Raw genomic sequence first — 26,594 nt, 5'->3', positions numbered from 1 at the left:
AACATTTTACATTATTGTCGTCATAGGGTGGCTCTGTTTTATATTCTGTTTTTCCCTTAACACTGTGTCATAAACATGTCCTTGTGTTATTTCCAATCATTATAATCATCATGTAAAATGGCCTTGCCACAGTCCACTCAAAGGAGGTACTGTGATTTACATAGCCATTATCTCATTGTCGGACACACAGGTTGCTTACAATGTGTCGCTGTGAAAATCTGCTTTACAACGAAGCAATAACTTGCAAAGGAAACATTGAATTATTCTACCATTTTCTTTCCAAATACCTTCTGGTGTCTGTCTCCTCTGTGCCATCTATAATCTTGTATTTTGCATGTGAAATTCTAGTATCTAGCTTTAATTTTAGCTGCTGTACCATGTGCCAAACATGCTGAACTCCATCTCCCTCATTGTAGTCTGTGTCACCTGCGCCCACCTCCTCCCTGGTTGCCAGGGGACAGCTGCCCTTGAGTTCTCATGACTCCAGGATTCACGGGAGAAACAAGGATCATCCTCAGGGGTGCCCTTGACCTCCCAAAATAGTGTGAAAAATTGAGTGTGTGCATTTTCCAGTGAGACGATATAGATCTTGTATCAGATTCCTAAGTGGTCCAGGTGATGAAAAAAGAATGAGACTCATTGACGAGGGCTGCTTTTCAGCGTCATATATCTCCTTTTCTCCACCGGGCTTTGTCCTCTGCGACGGGCAGATTCTAGCCTAAAACCTCCCCCTTAGTCCTCCGGCTGCCATCTTCCTTTCCCTTCACTGTCAACCTTGCTGAATGAATGGGTGTACCCCACTGTGTTTATGTCCTCACCTTCTGATGACACCCTAACTCCTGGGCCTCCCGTTTCATTCTGCTGAAACTGCTCTTTCGAAGATGGTATGTGCCTACTCATCACATAGCCCGGTCATTTTTGTTCTAGCATTGTTTTTATTTTTAAATTTATCTCTATGGTTGAATGTATTACAGATGTGCCTTCTTTGTTCCCCCATTGACACTCTCCTCCCCGCTCCCACTCCCCACTCCCCGCCTTCACCACACTGTTGTCTGTGTCCATCGGTTACGGTTTCTATTCTTCACCCTTGACTTCTCGTTAGGTTATGGGATTACTATCCTTGATCTTGTAACCTTTTTCTCCTGATCATTTGAGCCAGTGCCTCCTCCTGGGCCTTTTCCTCTGGCATCTCTTCTCTCGCCGCTCATCCCTCTTCCCCTTGTTACCAAATGCAGGTCTTTCCCAAGTTCCTGTCACTGGGTCCCTTTGCTTTCTGTAGTCTTCTCTTCGGCCAGCTCATCCAGACCCATGTATGTGCAGCTTCTACCTCTCTCCTGAAACCTAGGCCCACATGTACAAGTGCCCTCTCCCCGGGGATCTCTGAAAGCACTCCCCACATGTCCACGTCATCATCTCGTCCAGCAGCTCCCCTTGAGTTCCATGTTTCCACCAGTCAGGACACCATGCTTAGGCAGTCAGGCACAAATACTGCGCTCCTCCAGGACTCCTCATTCTCGGTGGCCTTTCTTAGGACCTTTCACCACACACCCCCAGGAGGAGCTCCCTGAAACATGTGGCTGATTGCGTCAATATCCCGCTCAAGAGCATCCTGAACATCTCCTTATCCAGCAACTCACCTCAAAACTCAAAGCTCTTCAAGTTCTCATTCCAAACAACTTCCCAACACTCTCTTAGATATACTCTACGCACCCATATTAAGGTTTCATTATTTATCATTAGAATATATAGATGCACAAACATTAAGTTCATAGGGGTGCTTTCTGAATTTTTTTTTCTTTACTGATTTTTAGAGAAAGAGGAAGGGAGAGAGAGAGAGAGAGAGAGAGAGAGAGAGAGAGAGAGAGAAACATCAATGAGAGAGAACATTGACTGACCACCTCCTGCATGCCCCCCACTGGGGATCAGGCCCACAACCTGGGCATGTGCCCTGACTGGACACCGAACTGGCGACCTCTTGGTGCATGGGTCGACGCTCAACCACTGAGCCACACTGGCTGGGCCATAGGGGTACTTTTTAAAGCAAAAACTGAGTATCATATTTATTCATCCAGATTCTCCTTTTCCCTAAACCTTATCTCTGCTTAAAGATTTTGGGTTCAATCACTGTAACTCATCAAAAGTATTTTGAGCACCTAATACACATCAGCCTGGTACCTGAAGGAAAGGTGAGGGCTGAACCAGAAGCACCGGGCCCTCTGTGGAGGGTGCAAGATTTCCCCTCGCCCATGTGCGATGTGCACTGATGAGAACCTTGGGAAACAAATGGCCACTCAAAAAGGACTATTAAGGCGAGTTTAACAAAAAGACAATTCAAAAAGGTTAAGGGGGACTGACTAGAAAGGAGAGGGAGAAGGAGTTAGTAGAACTTAGTAAGAGTACTATCTGCAGGACAGGGCACCTGATGGGAACTGTGACCTTCTGGTCACTGCCAAACCACGGGCAGGCAGGCAGAGAGCTGGGTGCCCCAGCTTTGCTCTCCTCTCATTCTTTGATCTGTGGTTGCTTCTTCCCATTGGTCAAAGCCAACCGAAACCCATGAGCAGGAAAGCCTGGCTAGTACATCTAAAGAGCAAGGTCCCCTGGGACACAGGGGAGAGGCAGAGAAATGTCAAAAGAGGAGGAAAGCCCTGGCTGCCAGTATGGCTCAGTGGTTAGAGTGTTGGCTCACATACCGAAGGGTCGAGGGTTCAGTTCCCAGTCAAGGGTACATACCAGGTTGCAAGTTTGATCCCTGGTAGGGGTGTGTGTGGGAGGCAACCAGTCGATGTGTTCTCTCTCACGTTGCTGTTCCCCCCTCTTTCTCTCCCCATCCCTTCCCCCCTTCCATTCTCTCTAACAGATAAATGGAAAAGATATCTTCGGGTGAGGATTACCAACAACAAAAGGAGTAAAGGAGACATCCGGAACTTGATTTCACTGCTGGATCTTAAGGGTCTGTCTCCAGGGAGACAGCAAGTTCATCTTGGCTAAAGCTCCTGGGCTTTATTACTCTCTGTGCCAATGGGAGTTTCTGACTGCAACGAAGCATCCTCCCCCCGTCTCCTCTGCCTATCTCCGTGCCAGGAAGCCCCCTCCTCATTTCTCATTCCTCTGCCACTTTCCTTTCATGTGGCCAGATGGTTTCAACAAAATTACTGGACAGGTAATAAACACTTATGGGCCAAATTAAATAAGACATGCTAATTTTTATTAATAGTTTGCATTACAGCCTATATTTTACATTACAGTATACTGCTAGAGCAATAAGAAGTTAATGAGAAAGCTGACTTAATTTTGGAAGACAGTGATATTGGTATTCTTTTTTTTTTTTCTTCATTGATTTTTAGAGAGAGAGAAAGGGAAAGGGAGAGAGATAGAAACATCGGTGGGAGAGAACATTGATTAGCTGCCTCCTGCATGCCCCACACTGGGGATCGGGCCCACAACCTGGACATGTGCCCTGACTGGGAATCAAACTGGTGACCTCTTGGTGCGTAGGTTGATGCTCAACCCCTGAGCCACACTGCCGGGCGACATCGGTATTCTTTAGTAGAAAGCTCAAAATAGGACCCCTGGCAACCTTCCTCTGAGGCCCAGCCTGAAGTTCGACAGGGAGAAGGGTTTTGTGGCAGACAATGGTGATGGCCTGTTTCCTTGTCAGCATTTAACTGTACATTGTCCACCTCTTTTCATTCCTTGCTCCAGGCTCACTCCAGATGCCCCCCCCCTCCCACATAGGTCCATCAGTTGACACAGGAAGTGGTGAGAAGCTGGGACTGGGGAGGTGGTGGTGAGACCCATTAAGGTGGTACCTCACGGTTGGGGAGGGTCAGCAAAACTGAGAAAGAAGGGAGATCAAAGCCTAGAGGGCAATCCTTCTGTGTATATAGACCTCTGTAAGTTAGGATGTAGATCTGGGAACCCTGTGGGGTTAAACTTCTGTTTTTTATGGGGGCTGATTCTTTGCAGCATTAACTTCAAGGGCAAAGCAAGGCCCTGAGGCTTAAATAAAGTGTTGTTCAAGAGCACAGGGTTTATAGAACCTAAAACAAACCCAAGTCAATAGAGCTTTCCCTTGAAAACCTATAAATAGTTTCCTGAAATCACTCCCTTGCCTAAGATCTCAGGACACTATTTCCAGCAGCTCCCCTTTATGACAATGCTCGCTTTGCTAATGCACTTGTCTACACTCGGCGACAATGGATCCACAGGACGGCTCAAGTTTGATGCATGTGCCACAACGAACATGTTTGCTACCTTCTGTATGTGCCAGTGTGCATGTGGGAAGGCTGGGTAGGTGTGTCTCTAAAGAACCTTAGACCTTAAGGAAACGACTGAATTCTATAATTAATTCCTGTAACTATTTGGGGGTAAATTAACATAGGTAGACCCATCTGCGATTATAGCAGGGTCAAGCGCCTAGCTAGGGAGAGGCTAATCTATCAAAACACCCCTTACCTCATCCACTTGGGAATTCCCCTTTTAGTCTTTTGAGTACCACTATCCCTGGTCACAGGGATGCATTGGTCCTATCTACTCTCTTGGGCTCAAACCTGGCCAAAAAATTTAAACCCATTTTTTGTGCCTTCCTCACGTGATCGAGCCAGTCTGGGGAGCTAAGCAGGGCTGACTTCGTGCGTATACTTCTGTAGTATGAGGAATGAACACGGCACAGATTGTACTTCACTTCTTTACATCCATGTCGCTTTCCCATAGGTGTTAGCAGAGCTATCTTTTGACATGTGAGGATTCTTTTTCTGGAGGTCACATCTGCCCAAACCTAAGAACACGTTTTTCCAGAGCAGATGGACTCACAAACTTGGCCTACCTGGGGACTTTAAAAAGACCCAGCCCATCCATCCAAATGCATATTTAGAAGTAGGTAAATCCTATGGGCTTATAGAGTACATGTAGGAGCTGATCCTCGATCTACCCCCTCACTCTAGACACTCACTCTGTTTCTCAACTCTGAAAGGCTGGTTCTCCAATCTTCTGGAATTCACCTTTTTATTGCCCAATGAACCATTTGGATGGCTTACTCCTGGCACTGACCACTGGGCTTGACAATGGTGCTTGTGTTCTGGCCACATGAATACAGCAACAAAGGTACCTGCCTTGGTTCAGTGGGACTTACTAGCTTGGTTTGCTTCCTTCCCATCCTTCCCACCAGGTGATGGGATCGGGCACTCTGCCTGCTGCCTCATGCCTCATGTAGGTATGGAAAGAATGGGAAGCACTGGGATGTTCCCCCAAACCACCTGAGGTCAAGTGGCATGCATTTCCTGACAGGATGCTGAAAACCACACTGGAGAAAACAGAAGCGTGAACTTACTTTTAAAACATGTGGCCATACCATATTTTAGCAACGAGACTTGAACAAGGCTAACCGTGTTTTAATAGACTTTTGTCTCCTTGTGCCCCAAACCCAGCACCATTCCCCAACCTTGCTCCCTGAACAAGAACAAACAAGGGAACAACTTACTGTAAACTGGATTTGGCAGCCACCCATGATGTAGTCCAAGAAAGAATGCATCTTGTGGATCTGCATAGGAGGAGGAAAAGAAATGATCTTAGTAACAATAGCATAATCTGGGTCCTCACAGACTGGAGGCTTAAAATTTGAAGTTAGGCTGCTAAACTAGAGGAAAGAGCAGAGAGAGAGAGAGAGAGAGAGGGAGAGAGAGAGAGATATCTGTGGGGAAAAGATGGGTCAGTTGATTTGATTTCGTTAAAAAAGAGAAAGAAAGCAATGCTGAATTCAGACAAACTCATGAAGACTACAAATATCCGCCCCTTGCTTCCCCTCCCTTTGGTTTAGGCATGATTTTAATCAGCCTCTGCCTCTGGGGTGAGACTAACACTATAATTTCAAGGGTCACCACTGTGTGGATATCAACAAAGTCTCACCCTTGGTTTCAGCCCCACTCCCTGTGTCTAAACCCCAGTCCTGGTAACATTCTTAATTCTATAAGTAATCTAGATTGACAGTGTCAAGACCACAGTTACCTGAGAAGCCTTTTGTTGATGGTTAGATGTCCCCATGCCATGAACAACAATAACTAAAATTTATTGAGTTCTTACTGTATGCCAGGTGCTTAACATTCATTATTTCATTTAATTCTTAGAACAACCCTATCAAGGCTTACTACTATTATTACTGTGCCCATTTTATAAATGAGGAAACTAAGTCTCAGATGACCTACCTAGTAGATGGTAGAGGTAGGACTCAAATGATGGTAGTCTGGACTGCAAAGTTCATTCTTTTGACCTCTATGCTGGAAGTCAGCATGGTCCCTGCTTTCTGCGCAACCACCACCATTTGTGTTCTATATACCTTACTGATTTCTGACTTTAATTTCTGCTTATGATTCTTTTGCTTGACTCGGTGACATGCATCTCTTCACTTATTCAACAGTATGTGTTGAGCCACCCCACCATGTACTAGATGTTAGAGATATAGTGGTGAGAAAAAAAGTGGTACCTGCAGTTGTGACACAGTCTATTATAGGCTAGATCTTTAACTAGGACAACCAGTAACTGTGATTTTTGACACTTCTCAGACTCCATCTCAATTTCAGGGCAGCTTCTCAGAGACTGACCCACAAAATCCTATGTTGGTGTCTCTAGGTCTACCTCCAGATGGCACACGTCTATTAGCAAACTTTTCTCAGGACTGATGTTCACTTGACCCTCTGAATAGTGCCTGCTCTTGGCTTCCTTATGGCAGTGCTTTGCCTGATAGTTGGGGCACCCTACTGTCATCTGTATATTAAAGAAATGAATTCAATAACAATGGCCTTCAAGTGCTGAACTGTTAGATCAACTCATGGAGGACCAAAACAGATAGATGCACGTATCCTATATTACTTTAAGGTGTTAGACAAATGAATTGGTTCATCTAGATTTTCTCTCCTACTTCTTTGGGCACAGGGATGGACAACGACTATTTTGAATGTAGCTGGAATGTGATTTGTGTAAGTAGGTAAGATGACCAGAGACAACTGCCTTCGAAAGACTTGATCACTTAGGGCTCCCCAAAGGGGAGGAGGCATGTCATGCCATGCAGGGTGGGGCTGATGGAGAAGCACTAGGGTCAGTCAGGAGGCCGAAGGAATGAGGGGAAAGTGTGGGTAAATGCCTTTATTGTGGTTTTTGTTGGGGGGGAAATAAGTGAGGCGGGGCAAGCAGCTAATTAGATTTAGGATTAGATTGAGTAATTTTGGCAGGTTATAGGGGTGGTCTCTAATTGTCTGAAACCTGGCCCTGGGGTGATATGGGGGGGGGAGTATTGCCTTGGTGTGTGACAGTAAAGGTGGTGGTTGGGGGTATAGGCTCTGGATCGATTGGTATGCATATTAAAGGCAGGCTTGCAGGCAGATGGATTGCTTTCTCTAGGAATTAGCTAACTGTGGGAGGGGCAGTCCCTTCAGGGTCTATCACCCCCTCCCCCACCCGATGTCAAAGCATTATAAAAAATAAGTAAATAAAAGCCATGATTAAAACAATGACCCCAGATGGCCAATTACAATACCTTATCCACTTTCCTAGTGATTAGTTCAGGGGTGGGCATGTGACCCACACCAGACCAATCAGTCTTTCCCTGCTTTCGTTATGGAAGATGTGCTCCTGCAGCTCCTGGCAGCTATGGAGAGGCCACTCTGGGAGAAGGAACCGGGCGTACATGGAAAGAAAATGGATGGCCCTTAAGTGCTATATGGTGAACTCAGAAAGACAGAGATTAAAATCTCAGCTCTTAAACTTACCACTTGTGAACAATCTCGTTTGGAAGTGGAAATCTCAGCATTGTGATAAGAGTAAATTAAATTTATTATAGTTATTCTTACATAGTAAGTACTCAACCAGTGGCAGAATTATTCTCAGATGCGATTTAAGGGGTTTACTTATTAGCACATGGACTTTTCTGTGAAGTAAGAGCCCCTCTGGGAGGAACTTCTAGGCCCTTCAGTCTTCTCCCATTGTCTTGTTTTCATGGTACTCTTCTAGCATGAGTGAGGTAGCACATATAAACCACTAAACACCGGTAGGTACATGGTAGGTGCTTTGGAAAGGTTGTTGCCCCTTTTGGGGATCTCCTGGTGTTGCCCTGGGCAGAAAGAGTCTAACTTGTGACCAGGACTCTCCTATCTTTGGGGGCAGGACTATCCTTGTGGAGGGAATGGTAGCATTGGGCTACCATAGTTCCAAGATCATCCATGCATACATTGCTCATTGTATATACATTAATACATTGACTTTCTGATTTTTATTTTGAAAAAAAGATCTCATCTCCTTGACACTCTCTCCCTCTGACTACACAACCTGAACTCTTCCTCCCAGACAACCCTAGCTTCATACTCCTGAAAGACGGGCTATGTACATACCTTGCATTGATTCAAAATCACAATGCCTGAGTTCTTATAATTCTTCTTCTTGGCTTTGTACTTGGGGTTGATGCACTCCCACTGCACCTGCAACAGGAACAGTCACAGCATGATTGCCTGCTCAGGAAGAAGTGGTCAAGCCCCCAGGCACGAAGGTGGATGCAACTGAGGGCTGACAACTGGTCTCCAGATGACAACTCTCACATCTCGAAGGAACACGAGAAGAGTGGTTGAGAGTGAGACTCTGATATCAGACCACATGGTTTTAATCCCAGCTCCCCCACTTTCCAGTTGTGTGACCTTTGGCAAATTACGGTTGACCCTTAAACAATGCGAAAGGTGTTCCAATTGCAAGTCAAACATTCAGGAGTCAAACTTTGGACTCCCCCCAAAACTGAACTGCCCTTGAAATCCACAGGGGATTTGTTCCAGGACACCCGTAGTAACAAAATCCAGGAATGCTCAAGTTCCCTATATAAAATGGTGTAAATCAATGCATACAGTCGGCCCTCCACATCCATGGACTCCCAACCATGAATAGAAAACAGTACAGGTATTTATTGAAAAGATTCACATGTAAGTGGACTCATGCAGTTCAAACCTGTGTTGTTCAAGGCTCAGTTGTACTTGATTCCTCTATGCCTTGGATACCTCCACCATAAAATGTAGCTTATAATCATACCTATCTGTGTACTTGGGGGCAGGACTTTTACTTACAGCTCCTAAAACACATCTCCAGGTAAGTCCTCTGGGTGCAAAGCCCCCAGACTTAATTCTTGAACTTCACCACCAACTAGACCTCCCTGAAATAAGACTTCCTCAGTCAAGAAAAGGCACCCACATTTCTCCATCTATCTTCGAGTCATTTTTCCCCCGCTTCCCTTCCCCTCATATAGAATCCCCCAACAAATCTTGTATCTACTAGCTCCAAAATATATCTTACATCTCTCCACTTCTCTCCATCTCTGTTATCACTTTGTTTAGTCTGTCATTATCTCAACTTGTCTTACCTATAATATTAGCTCCTAACCGATCTCTCTGCCTCACTCTCTTGTCTCTCTATAATTGATTATCTACACAGTAGCCTAACCTTTTTAAAAAAAATCAAACCCAATCATGTCATTCTCTCTAGATGCCTTGCAGCCCCGTCCAGTAGAACTTTCCGCAATGGTGGAAACTGTCCATATCTGCATCAGCCAATGATGAAGCTGCTAGCCACACCAGGCTGAGTACTGGAAATGTGGCCAGTGTGACTGAGGAATTCAAATTTTAATGCATTTAAATTTAAGTCACATGTAGCTACTGGCTGCTGTAAGGAAGAGAACAGTTGTAGTGTGCTCTCATTACATCTAGAAAAAAATCCCGAACTCTGTTTTTTCTGAACTATCAGAATTTATCCTTCCTGGCCTCTGCCTCCATCTTTATCCACGTCTCATGCATGGCTTCCTCACCTTCTCTGCTCCAGATGCACAGGGCTCTTTCCAGATCCCTAACTGCACCAAGCTCTTTGCTAACTCAATACTTTGCAAGCTATTCCCTCTGCCTGAAATGCTTTTCCCTTGCTTGTGACATGGTTGACTTCTTTTCATCTTTAAAGGTCCTCAACTTAAATGTCACTTTTTCAGATGATCTCTTCTATACCACATCTTTATAACTAAATGGGTTCAGGTTTTTTCATATCACTTGTCACAAGCTATAACTGCATTTTTATTGTTTTGTTTACTTGATCTGTGTTCTAGTTTATCTGATGCACAGTCATGGCACACTCAGAGCCTGGCGGAGTGTCTGGCACTTAGTAGCCGCTCCTCAATAACTCTGAGTAGAATCAAATAAGGAAACAGTTTCCACAGTGCAAATGTGTCAAAACAGGGGCTGGGTGATTGAATTAAAATACAGAGAAATTCAGTAGCATATGGTCTGTTTCCTCAGTGAGACAATGATTTATCTTTCTTTCTTTGAATGCATCAATCGTGACGCATGCTATAATTTTAGTTTTAACACCCTCTTTGGAACCTCAAGATGAAATGGTTCTCATATTATTAATTTGGATAGTTTTCTTTGTAGAGGAGAACAAGGCAAAACTTTGTAAAACTCTTTAGAGTTCTAGCGGGTGGCGTTGATAACTGTCACTGACTTATTCACTCAGTAGAGCCTGGCCCAGTATATTCAATGAAGCATCTTCTCTGGCGATATTCCTTTTTATCCTGGGAGTGATTTTACTGATAATTTAGTGTTGGTTTTAGTTGTGGCTCTGAAACTCTGCATGCCTGCTTGTGGAGGAAGGGCTCTGTGTACAATGCCTCGTGCACAATACAGCATACAAAGCCGGTTATGTTACAACTATGCAGAATGCTGCTCTTGAGTTTTTAGACCAAAGGTATGTATTCAACAAACGGTCTGATTCAGGTTAAGCTTCTAATTCTAAATACTGTCAGTTTATTTCCATCTAGTCTGTTTATATCTTGACCTTCCATCTAGATTCTAGAAGAAGAGAATAATGACTTGGACATCTTCTCTCCACTTCTTACTGGGCCAGGGAGGGGTCTTACCTCTCAGGGAAAAGACTTGTCAAAGCCGTCGTTGTCACTCCTTTCTACTCCATGGGGATCAGGGGCTTCAGAGTAAGAATGGCAAGTATTTGGGTTTGAGTTCCCCCAGAAACAAAACCCAAGGCAAGGGTTTAAGTGCAAGTAACTCACTTGGGAGATAATATCAGGAAGCACCAATAGAGTGGGAAATGGAGAAGGGAGGCAGCCAGAGAGGGGTGCATTATCAAGTTGGTTACCACTGTGGGCAACCAGGGCTTATCCCTTCTGGGAAACTGGATAGAACACACCTCAGAGTTTTGCCACTTTTATCAACTCCCATTAGTGATGTATTGAAGGCTGCGCCCTGGTCGGTGTTACATCTCCTCTCACACTTGGCAGCCCACTGCGGGAATAGGCAGAGCAGGCTCCCACAGCCAGAGGAATCCCACAGGCAAAGAGATTTAGGCTCTGCAGCTGGAAGTTGGGCAGGTGAACACTGACCAGGTAAGAGCAGGTTATGTGCAGGCCAACATCCAGGTGACAGCAGCTGGCTGATAAATTGATGTGTGTGTATAAAAGCATGTGTGTCTAAGAGAAACGCAGAGGAGGTGTAGGTTTCTGTGTGGTCCGGTGAAATCCCTGTGTGCCTCTGTCATACATGGCAGTGCTGGGTACATGTCTTGGCACCCAAAGAGTAAAATGGTGGAACTAGATAAAGATCCGGTGTCCATAATAAAAATTTTAGGACTCCATCATCTCACCAAAGCATGAAGTGTGTAACCAATGTCACCAAGTCATGGAAATGTAGAGATGGAAAGAATGTCAGTACGAAGGGCAGATATTTTGAAAGTTCTAGCTATGTGCGAGGCACTCTGGTAAATGCATACCATGAATTATTTCATTTGCTCTTCCCCAAATTTTATGAAATTGATACAATTACCACACTCATTTTGCTTGAGGCATAGAGATTAAGTCACTTGTCCAAGGCTACACAGCTCAAGGAAATTTGAAATATTCTCATCTAACCTCTTCATTTTACTGATGGAGGAATTGTACTACACTGGGGTGTTGTCTTGCCCAAGGTCACGCCAATGGCTTTGGGGTGGGCTAGTACTTGAAGCTAAGTACTGAAATCCCACCATGCTCCCTTCTCATCTGGTTTCATCATACGTGGGCAACTCCAGGTATTCATGCATAGCTGGGTACTTCATGAGAGAGGTGGCTGGAAAATACCAGGAGTGGTTGACCACATACCTGCTTCCCCTCCATCGCTCCTCTCATCTCCTTGAACGTCGAGGTGAATTCTCCAATGAAGTCATGTTTGCCGTTGGAGTCCCAGTCCCACACTATGCACTGCAAGAGAAAAGAAGCTCTTGTTATTTGTTTTAGTTAAGAATGCATCCACAGTAGCTGAGGGCAGGGTAAACTTTATGAGAAAGAGCCAATGAAACACGCTTGGTCTGGAACAAAAGCCCAGCAGTCCCGGACTGCGGCATGTGGGATGGAAGGTTCCTTTCGTTTCCGTAGACTTCCTGTAGCCTTTGGTCACCATCTGCAAGCAGCCCGTGTCACAGCAGTGACTGATAATTTGCGTATTTCACAGATAAAGTCAGGAAGACCAAAAGGGAGATAAGTGACTTGCCAAAGGGACCATCTAATGAATGGAAACCTGGACTTTGAAGACAGGTGTCCTGACTCCAAGTCCAGTGATCTTTCCCCATAGCAGGTGGCCTCCCTGGTGTACTATGTCTATCATTTCTACAATGACAGCTTATGTTTAGTGATACGAATGGGATCATAGTAATCACATTTTCTTTTTCTTTTTTTTTCTGAAGGGAAAAGAGCAATGTTAAGAAAAATGAATAAGAAGACAAAAATGTGAGATCTTTAACTGTATCTACATTTGAAATGGGTGGAAAACGGTGACAGGTAAGTCACACTGGTAAATATCAGGCATCCATCACACATAATATGTTTACTTCTAACAAGAGGGCTCCCTCTAACAATGTTAAGGCTACATTCTGGGCTCCCAGGCTGCACCTTGTAGAGTAACTCAGATGAAATCAGCAGCCATCCCTCTGCTTGGTCACATATATTCAGGTGAAGAAGAGGTTCCTCATTTTCTCCCCCCAGGGCAGAGGCTGGACTAGGGTCTCAGGGACTTTAGATACTGCTTTTGTATCTTAAACCAGTGATTTGCATCAAGGAAGTCCCAGACCTCAAATAAGCTCAAGGCAGCAAAGGGGACCTTGTATTCAGATATTTTTCCTGGAACATTGCGGCTCTGAGAGGCAGCCTGGTCCACCCTCAGAGTGCACATCCCATTGGCCAGTCCAGCCTGGGAAACCCAAGTTGTCAGTCTTTACTCTGATCCTGTGGGATGCCCCACAAACCTCTAATAAAATATGTTCAAAATGAAACATAATCCACCCCTCAATGTATTCCTGCTCATGTATTTTCTATCACGGTAAATGGCACCAACACTTTCCGTGGCTACAGAAAGAAAACAGTATTATCCCTGATCTTCCTCTCTCCCCTCACTCTCCCACACCAACTCCTGTGCATGCTGACTTCTGGAGAAGGCTCGACTTCAGCACTTCTGTCCATCCCCACTGCCCCTCCCCACCTGCTCCCTGTAACACACCTCCCTCCTGCTCCCCACCGCCCACAATCCACCACCCATGCTCATTGCCTGCTTAAATCAAAATGTATATAGGCAATGGATCTCCCAAGGCCTTGCATGATCTTACTCTCTAAAAAGCCCCAAATTTGCCCTTTCAAATTCATGCTTGCTGTATTTTAAAGTTTCTCTACTATGAAGTTGGTTGGAATCAAATACATTTGCTAAGATTTTTTTTTTGAGGCCTCTTAAAGAAAAACTAATTTCTCAGCTTTTGTTCTCTCTTTAGCTGTGGAGGCTTTGGTAGATTATTTTGCTCACAAAATGTATTAATTAGCCCTTTAGTTATGAAACAGAATGGATTAGAATAACTCAGAATGGAAGAGGTTAAGACAAAGGGAGCTAAATTGCTCTGTTGAATAAAGTAATGGTGAAATTGAGCTTTCTCTGTGTAAAGAGAGACAGAGGAGGGGCTCAGGGATGGGGATCTGAGAAGAAACTAGAGCAGGGTCCATCAGAGGCTGAAGGTGGGGCTAGCATTGGGCAGGGAGGAGCTGAGAGGCCTTGACCTTTTCAAGGTCAAGTTATTTCCATATCCCTCCATGCCTCTCTTACCTTCCCTCTGCCATTACCCCTGACACCCCACGAAGTCTGCTGACAGCAACAGCATCACGCTGGTGGTGACTTGGAGGATAAAGGAGAGGGGCTGTGTCCTTGTTTGGGGACAAAGCACCAGGGAGCAGTACGAGTTGGCCCACATGATGACTGAGAACTGGGCGGAGAGCGGGACTGTGGAGAAAGGGCGTGGCAGATGAGTCCTAGGGGTAGAACTCCACACACACTGGGGAATGACGCGGCTGGGAGCTCTGCAGTTATGTGGCATTAGAATTCAAGACATCGTTACATGGCATTAGAATTCAAGATACCTTATATAGATTTTAAAAGAAAGTTTGAGCCCAAAAAGTGGGAGAATAACAATTAAAGTTCAATTAAAAGTCATTACTTAGAATGAAGGATTGGTACTGGATGAATCTGTGTAATTTATATGAAGACTTTCATAGATATAAATTTTGGGAAAAAATACTACTTCACTTTGGTTGGGCGGCTCAGTTGGTTACAGCATCGTCCTGTACACCAAAAGGCGGCAGGTTCAATTCCCGGTCAGGACACATACCTAGGTAGCGGGTTCGATCCCCAGTCAGGGGTGTACCCAAGGTAACCGATTGATGTTTCTCTCTCACATCAACATCTCTCTCTCCCCCTTCCTCTCTCTAAAATCAATAAAAGCATCTCCTCAGGTGAGGATTAAAAGAATCATTACCTAATTTACATCATCTCTTTGGTCATTATGTTCACTCGGTTGGTAGATGCTAAAAGCAAACCACTTGTAGTAGCTGTTCTGTCAGCTGGAGTCTCCAGGGAGAGCAGTGCACAGCAGAGTCCCGGACGGCATGAAGGACAGGTGTGTACAAGCGACAGACCGCTGCTGTTCTCTGCCATGGGGGTCACTAGAGCATAACCTTGTGTCATCGGAAAAGGTATTTCAATTTTTGACTCTGAAAGGAGGGAGGTATTTCAGAGGAATTTATAAAGAAGTAACAAAGAAAGCATTTGCCAATAGTCATACCTGTCTAAAAACAAATTCATCTGTGAAAGAATGAGCGTTTTATTGCTGGAAACTGCAGCACTACACACAGAAACTGTGGTACAGAAGGTCGAAAAGGGAATGTTATGGAGGGTTCTGTGGGACGCTCACTGAACTTGCTTCGAAGATGAGTTGTAGGTGCATAGCTTACAAAATAAAGTCAATGAAAGGCTTAGCTCACTGTGGCTGAAATGCCAAGCAATGCAAGGTAGCTTTGGTAGGAGTGATGAGAGCCCCTTTTCGTTCAAGGTAGGAGGAAGTTCTATCTCAGCTATTCTAAAGGGCAGCGGAAGCAGTCACTGATCCAGTGCGCTGTGAATCTCACAGTCAAGCACGGTTGATGGACCAGCAGCTCCTTACAACCAGGTGCTCTTCTCTGTGTTCGCCAGTTCCTCCTTACTAACCCTGACACTCACCTATCTATTACCTGGAACAAGAAACAGAAGGAAACTTGTTGGGCCTGGGCAAAGAGAAGAAAAGGTTGGTTCCTGGGACACCACTGTCAGGCTCACAGCTCTGCCTGGCAGTAAACACAGTCATGGAATGTCTGAGTCTGATACTCACACTCACCCTCTACCTCTGGGGAGCAGCCAATAAAAAGGCGAAGGGGCAGAAGCAAATAAAGCAGGTGGATTAAGGAGTACAGATTGGTGGTGACAGAATAGTCACGGAGATGTAAACTACAGCATAGGAAACACGGTCAATAAAATTGTAATTACTATGCATGGAGCCAGGAGGGTACTGGAAATATCCAGGGGAACACTGTCAAGTACATGACTGCCTAACCACTATGCTATACACCTGAAACTAATACAGAATATTGTTGCATGCAAACTGTAATTAAAAAATAAAAAATAAATAAAAGAGAGGAGGGAAGCAGCCTTTTTCACGCTCCCGCATTGGGAAGAGGGTAGGAGTTCCCGCCTTTAGGGGAGGGGTGGAATGCCTTCTGCCTTCCCAGCCACAGCAGAATGTCGGGAAAGCAAGAGGGGTGGATATGCTACTCTGGTTTGTCACAAATTCTGAAGCAAAACCTGCTTCTTTGCCCTTTCTTAGACTCCCCATCATGCTTTAGCTTACTGTCCCCCTTTCCATCTGCCAACCACCACAGTCAAGATGTTTATAATGTGCTCTCTCGCTGGGGCAGAAAGGGAGTGACCCCCGAGCTGGGGGGTGGGTCAGGCTTGACTGGGCCTCAGTCCCGGCCTCCCAGGGGCAGGCACCGCCCGTTCACGGGCCGCTCCAGTTGGCTGGCATCTCTCATCCTGGCAGTTGCAGAATTCTGCTTTGACCTTTCTCAGAAGGGATCCTAAAGGAAGGAAGACACCACGAGGCAGAAAAATAAAAACACTGTTTTCCCCTCTCTCCCTGCCAGGAAGCTGGCTTGTAGCAGCCCTGATGCGGCTGGCAGAGGAACACGTCTTGGTGAAAAGCAGATGCTAGGCCCTGCAGAAAACCCGAGACAGAGGCAGCGTTCTCGGTGGGAATCAGTGAAAGGCCCTTGACAGATCTATGAGAGATCAGAAGCTCAAAACTACCTACGAGCCGGAAAGCCTGCTCGAGATCTCACAGCTGACGGTGGAGTTTAGGTTTTCAGTCTTAAAATGTCTGAGCTCGACAGATAGTCTCGTCAACTCCCTCATGTCACAGAGAAGGAAACTGACGACAGAGACGTGAGGTGACTTCTTTAAATTCACTGATTGCGGGCTGGGGCTAAAATCCCAGTTTCCTGCCTCCATGATTTCACCGCAGCCACACAAATACCAAATTATAATACTTAAAACATACATGTGCTTACCATGTACCAGACTTACTAGCTACGTACTGCTCTGAGTACCTCATATATATCAATTCAACTTATCCCCAGAACAATTTACCATTCTGCTCATTTTACAGATGAGGTAACCGAGGCTCAGAGGGGTGAAGTAAGTTTCCCAAGACTACACAGCCAACACTGGGTATCTTTGAACTAAAAGAATCTGAACTTCATAGTTTGTCTTAACTGATCAATGTGTTCATGGTCTTTAATCCTTTACGATAGTGGTGAAATGACGATATTGTTATTGCCCTTTACAGCTCAGTGCCGTTCACAGGGGTCATTCACGGGCTTAGAGAGGTTAAGTGACTTGACTGGACCCTTGGAAAGTGACTGTGATGGATTCAAATCCAGGTGTCTGGTGCCACAGCTGATATGTTTTCTGTTTTGCCACCTGCCTCTGAATGAAAGCAGGAATTCATAATCAAGCTCTCCTTGGTCTACTCTGTGTGAAAAGCCCCATTCTTTGATTGAAACTATAAATTACTGGGATATTCTAAGGCTCAGGGAACACTCCAAGCAACACAGAGAAGCTGCTCACTTTCCAGGCAAGAGGACGAACAGGCAGCAGCTTGTGCACTGTCCCTGGACTTCTCAGCTCTGTCTGTAAAATGCATGGACAGAGGCACTGAGTGGCTGAGTTGCTCCTCCCTGCTCTTATTTTTTAATTTTTTTCTTTTATTAATTTGAGAGAGAGATAAAGGGAGGAGAGAGAGATAGAAACATTGATGAGAGAGAACATCGATTGGCCGCCTCCTGCATGCCCCCCACTGGGGATTTGGCCCATAACCTGGGCATGTGTCCTGACTGGGAATCAAACTGGTGACCTCTTGGTGCATGGGTTCGACGCTCAGCCACTGAGCCACACTGGCCAGGCCCTATTCTTACTTTATATTTGCACTGAACCCATTAGAAGGAAGGTGTGTTCAACTGCTGTGCCAACTTACCGTTCACTAGCCCTTTGTAATGGTCAGTATTATGTGTCAATGCGGCTAGGTTACAGTCCCTGGTTATTTAATCAAACATTAGTCTAGATTTTGCAGTGAATGTATTTTCCAGTCATGATTCACCAGTTCAGAATCAGTTTATTTTATTTTACTTATTTATTTTTAAAATGCTCATCCAAGGATATTTTCCCATTTATCTTCAGATAGAGTGGGAGGGACAGGGGTGGAGTGGGGGTGAAGGGGTGAGAGAGAGAAACATCGATGAGAAAGACACATCAATGGGTTGCCTCCTGCCCGACCTGGATGGGGACCAAACTGCGCCCATGGTATGTGCCCTTGACCAGAATTGAACCCGTAACTCTTTGGTCCACAGGCCTACGCTTTAACCACTGAGCCAAACTGGCCAGGGCCAGAATCAGTTGGTATTAAAATAAAGATTTTGTGGTTCCATATGATTTAAGATTTTTTTTCTACTTTTATAAGAAAGCCACTGAATTTTCATGGAGATAGTATTTAATTTTTAGAGTACTATAAATATTTTTAACAACATTAAGTCTTTTAATTCATGAATATGGGATGTCTTTCCATTTATTTGTGTCTCCTTTAATTTCTTTATTCAGAATTTCTTAGTTTTCAGTGTACAGCTTCACCACTTTGATTAAGTTTATTCCTAAGTATTTTAATATTTTTGGTGTTATTGTACATGAGATTGTTTTCTTTGTTTTGATTCCTTTTTTAGTAAGCTATAATTGCTATATAACATCGTGTAAGTTTAGGGAATACATGTTGATATGATACATCTATAGACTGTAATATAGTTACCATGGTAGCGTTAGCTAACACCTCCATTGGGTCACATAATTACCATTTTTTGTTTTGTGGTGAAAACATTTAAGATTTAGTCTTTTAAGCAATTTTCAAATATGTGATGCAGTATTGTTGTCTATAATCACAATGCTGTGCTTTAGATTTCCAGAACTTATTCATCTTCCAACTACAAGCCTGTACCTTTGACCGACATCTCTCCAGTTCCTCCACCCTCAGCTCCTAGGAACTCTCCACTTCTACAAGTTCAGCTTTTTTAGATTTCACATATAAGTGAGATCACACAGTACTTGTCTCTCTCTGTCTGACTTATCTCTCCTAGCATAATGCCCTCAAGGTCCATCCATGTTGTAGCAAATGGCAGGATTTTCTTCTGTCTCATGGCTAGACAGAAGTGTGTGTGCATGTGTGTGCGTGCGTGTGTGTGTGTGTATCATATCTTTATCCATTTGATATTTTTTTCCTCAATTTCCTCTCTGGATGGTTCACTGTTAGTGGAGAAACACATCTGATTTTTATATGTTGATTCTGTATTCTGCAACTTTACTGAATTTATTTATTAGTTCTCACAGTTGCTTTTTTTTAGTCCATAAGATTTTCCAGATAGGCTTATGTCATGTGAAAACACATAACTTTACTTCTTTCCTATTTGAATTTCTTTCATTTCTTTTTATTGCCTAATTGCTCTAGGACTTCCAGTACTAAGCTGAATAGAAGTGGCAATGGTGGGTATCCTTGTCTTGTTCCTGATCATAGAAGAAAAGCTCTAAAATGTTCACCACTGAGTACAATGTTAGCTGAGGGCTTGTCATATGTGGTCTTTTTTATGTTGAAGCGCATTCCTTCTATACATAATTTGTTGAGCATTTTTATCATGAAAGGGTGATTTTGCTTATTCAGAATCACAAAAGCCATCTTGAGAAAGAGAACAAAGCTAGAGACATCACTTCCTGATTTCAAAATAAATTACAAAACTACAGTAACTAAAGCAGTATGGTACTTGCATAAAGACAGCTCCATAGGCCAATAGTACAGGATAGACAGTGCAGCAATAAACCTGTACATATATGGTCAACTGATATTTGACAAGGATGTCAAGAGTACACAATGGGTAAAGGGTAGTCTTTATAATAAATGGATATTCACATGCAAATAAAAAGAATTGGCTCCTTATTTTATTCCAGACACATAAATCAACTCAAAATGGATAAAAGACTTAAACATAAGACTTGAAACTGTAAAACTCCTAGAAGAAAACATAGAGAAAAATCTTCTTGATGTTGGCTTGGCAATGATTTCTTGGCTGTGATATCAAAAGTACAGGCAACAAAAGTAAAAATAGACAAATAGGGAGTACTTCAAACTAAAAGTCTCTGGCACAGCAAAGGAAACCATCAAAAAATGAATAGGCATCCTACAGAATGGGAGAAAATATTTGCAAACTGCATATCTGATAAAGGATTAATTTCCAAAATATATAAGAAACTTCTACAACTCAGCAAAAAAACTACACACACACACACACACACACACACACAAATAATCTGATTAAAAAATGGTCAAAGGACTGAACAGACATTTCTCCTAAGAAGATTTCCAAATGGGCAGAAGGTAAATATAGAAAAAGATGCTCAACATTACTAATGATCAGGGAAATGTAAATCAAAACTATAATGAGGTATCACCTCATATCTGTTGGAAGAGAAATTATAAAAAAAAAAAATGCAAAAGATCATTGTTGGCAGGGATATGGAGGACCTGGAACTCCTGTGCAGTTGTGGGGGTGTAAAATGGTGCAGCAGCTATGGAACACAGTATGGAGGTTTCTCAAAAATTAAAAAATAGAACTATCATTTGATCTAGCAATCCATTTCCGGGTCTACATCTGAAGGAATTGAAGTCAGAATCTTTATATGAACTCCCATGTTCATTGCAGCATTATTCACAAGAGCCAAGCTATAGAAACAACCCAAATGTCCATAGACCAATGAATGAATAAAGAAAACATGATAGATACATGTAACAGAATATTATTCAGGCTTAAAAAAAAAGAAGGATACCTTGCCATTTGTGACAAGATGAATGGGCATTACGCTAAGTGAAATCAGTCAGTCACAGAAGGACAAATACTGCATGATTCCACTTTTATGATGTATCTGTAACAGTTGAACTCATTGATGCAGAGAATACAATAGAGGTTGCCAAGGGCTGGGGAAGGGGAGGGAACTGAGGAATTCTTCAGTGGGTGTCAAGTTTCATTCCAGCTAGATGAGTAAGTTCTAGGGATCTGCTGTACAACATTGCACCTATAGTTAACAATATGCTATCTACACTATGGTGCACTTCAAAACTTAAGCAGGTAGAGCTCATGTTAAGTGTTTTAACCACAAAACAAAAGGACACAAGGAAACATTGAGAGGTGCTGGATATGTCTGTGACCTTGACTGTAGTGATGGTATCACGTGTGTGCATATATCTAAACTCATCAAATTATATGCAATAAGTATGTATAATTCTTTGTGTACACTTACATGTCAATGAAGCTGTTAAAAAAGATAAAGAAAAATGTCCTCGATAATCTAGGTGGGCCTGATACGATCAGCTGAAAAGCCTTAAGAGCCGCTCTGAGGCTTTTCCGAGGAAGAAGAAATTCTGCGTTTAGACTGCAACTTCCGCTGATGCCTCGGAGTTCCAGCTCGCCTTCCCGCTGGGCTGCTCTGGGCTTCCAGGCTTGTCCAGCCAGGCCCCACAATGGCATACATAAGCCAACTGTTTGCAATAAACCTCTTAATACAGCTCTCCCACTGGTCCTGTGTCTCTGGCTGACCCTGACTGGTACATCTTTTCTCCCCTCTCCCTTATATATTCACATTAAGAAGTGAGTTTTCAGTGACAATTGGTCTTATACCGATAAGCCAAAATTCACTGCACCCTTACTTTGTCCCAGGCATTGTTCTAAGCACTTGACACGCTCTGATCATTTAATTGTCACACTAAATGACGTGACAGTGGCACGTGTTATAGGTGAGGAAACTGGGAAACAGAGAGGTGAATTACCGCTGCTATACAATATTCGGGGTGTTTCAAGTATGATGGACTTTGACATTCAAGTTCTCAGGGTCTGGATCTGATCCAGTTCCTGCAGGGCCAGGGTGAGCTGTCCCAATGTGATCATAAAACTACACAATGCGCTGATCACTGCAGAATTTTCACAGTTAAAAGAAATCTGTACTTCTCCCCTTAACTTTAAAATTTTTTGTTTATTTATTTTAAACATTGTAATTTGTCCTCTGTCCTTTCCTCCTGGCTTCCTAGTCACATCATCTCTTAACTTCCATTGCAGTCCGTTTACACCTGCTTTCATACGTCTCCAACTACATGGTCACATGATTTGAAGGAAACTTCTGAGCAGTGAGAGGGAATACCTTGACCTTGGGAGAAACTTGTTAGTGGTCTGAGAATGGTAGAAACAACAACACTCCTGGAGTCATTCAGAATTTGATTCAAATCTCCTCCCTTTCCCTGGACAACTGTGTAACCATCCCCAGATGACTCTGCCTTTCTCTGCCCAGTTTATTCATCTCTAAGGTGGGAATAATAATTCCAATGTTTCTCAATATGTCTGGAGACCACATGCATCTAAGCTGATCTGTTGCTTGCTTTGCAAGTGGATTCTCGAGGCCCTATCCAAAAAACTGAATCAGAATCTCTGAAGATAGGGACTAGAAATCTGAAATTTAACAAGCTCTCCTTAGCCATAATAAATCCCTAGGCATGGACATTTTTTATTACTATTTCTCCAATGCAAGCTGTTATTTTGCACAGGAAGACTGAGGCTCCGAGAGGTGGAATGACCCGCCAGTTGTCTCACAGATATTTAACATGAAAGGCCACACCAGGACTCACATCTGTGCCTTCCCAGATCTGTCCATCAGCACGTCCTGGAGCACTCATGGCACAGCGCACGGTCCTGCAGAGTGCTCTGAGCTGCCTGCCCTGTCTCAGGCACGTCGTGGGAGGGAAGAGGAGAGACTCAGCTGGACAGATTACATTCCATTCTGTGCAGCCTCACATGTAAATAAGAGGAAGGAAAAAGTATCTCTGTTTCCTCCAGTGGTTCCATCAGGCACCCAGGCTGCTGTGCTGCTCTATCTATCCTTACCTTGGGCTCAGAAAAGGGTCTGGCGTTAGTCATTTGTCCTGTGTAAATAAAATAAAGATCTCTTATACTTGCACAGGTTGTTTACCAGGCGCTATTTTCTTTTTTTAATTTAGTTTTTTTTTTTTGTCACCATTTATCCCCTCTATGCCCTCTTCCACCTCCACCCAATCCTCTCCTGCCCCCGCAATCACCACACTGTTGTCCATGTCCGTGAGTTCTCTCTCTCTTACTCCTTTCTGCTCAATCCCTCCCCTCCACCCAGAGCTGTCTGCCTGCTCTCTAACTATGAATCTGTCTCTATTTTGCTTGGTAGTTCAGTTTGTTCACTAAATTCCACATATGAGTGAAATCATATGGTACTTGTCTTTCTCTGACTGGCTTATTTCACTCAGCATAATGTCCTCCAGGTCCATCCATGCTGTCGCAAAGGGTAAAATTGTCTTCCTTTGTTTGACAGAGTAATATTCTACTGTGTAAATGTACCACAGCTTTTTATCCATTCATCTACTGGTGGTCACTCGGGCTGCTTGCAAATCTCGGCTATTGTAAATAATGCTGCAAGGAACATAGGGGTACAAATATTCTTTCGAATTAGTGTTTCAGGTTTCTTTAGATAAAATCCCAGAAGTAGAATCACTGGGTCATACGGGAGTTCCATTTTTAATGTTCTGAGTTAACGCCATACTGCTTTCCACAGTGGCTCCAAGTGTTATTTCCTTAATTGCCCTTCGAAGCCTTCCCTGACTGTCCACAGTGAGCACTCCCAGGAAACCCCTGGTGCAAGGGTTTTCCATGTTTGCCATTTCCACTCTGCATCACTATTGTCTCTTTGCACGTTCATCTCCTGCACTATAGCGTCAGCATCTTGAGGGAAGGAGCTAAGTCTTTATCTCCATTGCCAGCACAATTCCTCGTCCATGGTAGATGATAAGTAATACGTATGTGTTGAATAAATCCTTGTAAGAATGTAGCGAGAAACAATAAAATTATCCACACCCTATAGATGAGTAAGTGGGCAGAGAAAGGCAGAATCATCTGGGGATGGTTACACAGCTGTCCAGGGAAAGGGAGATTCGAATCAAATGACTCAAAGAGTACTGTTGTTTCCACCCCAATTAGAGAAATAGTAATAAAATATTTCCATGCCTAAGGATTTGGTATACCAAAGGAGAGCTTGTTTAAATTTAAGATTCCTGGTCCCCACATTCAGAGATTCTGATTCAGTTTACGGGGGGGGGGGGGGGGGGGGGGCGCTAAGAATTTGCCTGGAACCAAAAAACAGGTCAGCTTAGATGCATGTGGTCTCTAGACATATTAAGAAACACTGAACAGAAAATCCAGGAGTCCATGGTTTGTGACAACGGTGGCAATAATTACAATGATAATAATTACAATTATATCCTGGTTTACACTGTCTTCTTCAATTCATTAAGAAAGCAGGCCACAGACAAAACACAACATTCAAGGGCCATCCTGGCTCCTTAATGATCATTAAATGCAGCACTGCCCTAAGCAGGCAAACCAAGCCCTAAAATGCTATGTTCATGAGTGTCAGACTGAGAGATGCCCAGGAGGGAAGGGCATTCTTATGTTGTCTTTATCTCACCAGTTCACACAGCTCTTCTGGACTGCAGCCAAGCCCAGAGACATTCTACAGTGAAGTGTGTCACTCCTGGAAGCTGTCACTGGAGATTTATGGCTTTGTGAGACTTGGTTAGTTCAGATAAGCTTCAGAGGCTCCCAAATGCTTGTCCAAACCCTTTTAACTTCATACCTCAGTACTCTTTAGGAAGATTGAAACTCCTATGGCTGTGTGGGCAGCGTGAAGAGGCAGGCTTTGACACTGACTTATGCCTCAAGCTTTCAACAACAGCTCTAGCTTCATGATCTGAGTCACTCTGCATTGGCTCAACCTGTACCACTCTCTTCTACCAAATGTACAGGTGTAAGATCTATCTAAGAAGCTGACGTTCCATCTGTGAATCTTCCCGCTTGATGTCTACATAATATAGATCTGCTTTCACAGGTGTTGACCTTTCCCCTGGAAACATCAAACTAAAACTTTAAAACTTTAAAATCCTTATTTGACAAGGAGGAAAGATTTTATAATCCTATTGAAAAAGGAGAATTCCAGTTGAATGATGAACCCTGAGGCGATGACGGTTGGCTGACTGAATAGAGGTGATGTGTGCAATGTGGGCTGTAAGCCCTGTTGGTCAGAGGCCACAACTCCCCACTGTTCCTTGTGAAGTGCCCTGTACAGATGATGCCTGATAAATACATGCTCTTTCCCCTGCCACTTCATTTGTTTGTAATACAATTAGCATTGGAGTTATTTCTGTGTACCAGGCACTCATTGGCCAAGTTCTTTAGGTAAATCTCATTTAATCCTCACAACAAACCTACTAGGCAGGTGTTGATCACATTTTAAAGAAAACTGAAGATATAGGACATAACTTTTCTGAGGTCACTCAGCTTAAAAGTGGTAAAGTGGGGATTTGAACCATGGTCTCTTGGGAAAGAGTCCATGATTTTGCATACACCATACTGCCTATTTATTCATCACTGAATGAACACTTATTAAATATTTGCTCTGTTTTCTGTAATTTTCTGGGGGCACTGATTACATTACACTTGATACAAGATGCTATCTCACTGCTTTTGTGAAGACAACCTACCCCTGCATTTGTCAAGCCCAAAAGCATCCTTTAGAATCCCTTGGTTGGATCAACCCTCTTCTCTAGACAAGTAAAAAATGTAAAGTATTTTAAACAGAGGAGTGACACAATAAGACTAGCAATATAAAGAGATCACTCTGGCTGCTAAGTGGAGTATGAATAAAAGGGAAAAATAGAAGTCCAATGAAGGCCTGTGACACAGGAAAGATTACAGAGATATTAACAAAGTGGCAACTGTATGTCTCAATCTAAGTAGATGTTGAGGTTGAGAGAGGAGGAGAGGAAGAAGAAAAAATTGAGGATTACCCCCAAGCTTCTGGCTTGGGTTATTCAGTGTACCATTCACTTAGATGGGAATTAGGAAGAAGAACCAAGGGATAGTGTAACTTTTGGCCATGCTACATGTTAAATCCCACATTCTTGACCTCTAACAAACACCATGATTCTCTGGACCCATGACAGGTAATCGTTGTTTCTTCTAGCAAAGTGTCTGTGTCTCTGTTTCTAAATGAGTCATGTGGCTCGTGGTTTATTGATTGCTATCATTTGATGCCTGAAGACAACCTCCCATTGGGTCCCTGAGGAGGAAAAGACATGTGAAGACCAGAAAAAAAAAACAGATGACTCCATTTGTATGGCTTCATCGGTGGGACTCACTGACAGCCAGGAGGAAGTCTTGGCACAACCAGGCAACTTGATTACTGTGTATTTCCCACATAAGCTCATTTACTTGCTTCTGTTATTTAATTACTGCCTATGCCACCAGCATAGGTGTTCACGATTTGGAAGTTTTTTTTTTTAAAAAAGGAACAAAACGGATTTTAAAAGCATGGAGAAATGAGCCACTCACAGCTAATCATATGGATTGATCTGTTGAAAACGGTTTGTTGCTGCTATGTCCAAGCCAATTCTGGGTGTTTGAATTCGACTGTCTATCCATAAGACAATATAAAATAAACTCAGGCATTCCAGTTGGATTCACAAAAATTATT

General features: G+C 43.5%; 1 protein-coding gene across 2 annotated transcripts in view; it reads right to left on the bottom strand.

Annotated features, from left to right (window-relative positions):
- Positions 1-26,594, bottom strand: part of CPNE4 (copine 4) — a 419,291-nt gene that overhangs the window by 30,426 nt on the left and 362,271 nt on the right. For both annotated transcript variants that reach the window (XM_036266480.1, XM_036266479.1), the window contains exons 8-10: positions 12,164-12,262; positions 8,382-8,468; positions 5,483-5,542 (exon numbers count right to left, since the gene is read on the bottom strand). In XM_036266480.1, the coding sequence (XP_036122373.1) occupies positions 5,483-5,542; positions 8,382-8,468; positions 12,164-12,262 (246 nt within the window). The remainder of the gene's footprint in view (positions 1-5,482; positions 5,543-8,381; positions 8,469-12,163; positions 12,263-26,594) is intronic.

Source organism: Molossus molossus, unplaced genomic scaffold (genome assembly GCF_014108415.1).
Source record: "Molossus molossus isolate mMolMol1 unplaced genomic scaffold, mMolMol1.p scaffold_m16_p_18, whole genome shotgun sequence".
NCBI classification, from domain to species: domain Eukaryota; kingdom Metazoa; phylum Chordata; class Mammalia; order Chiroptera; family Molossidae; genus Molossus; species Molossus molossus.
The sequence above is the reverse complement of the archived record's forward strand: the minus strand, read 5'-3'. Positions and strand labels throughout refer to the sequence as shown.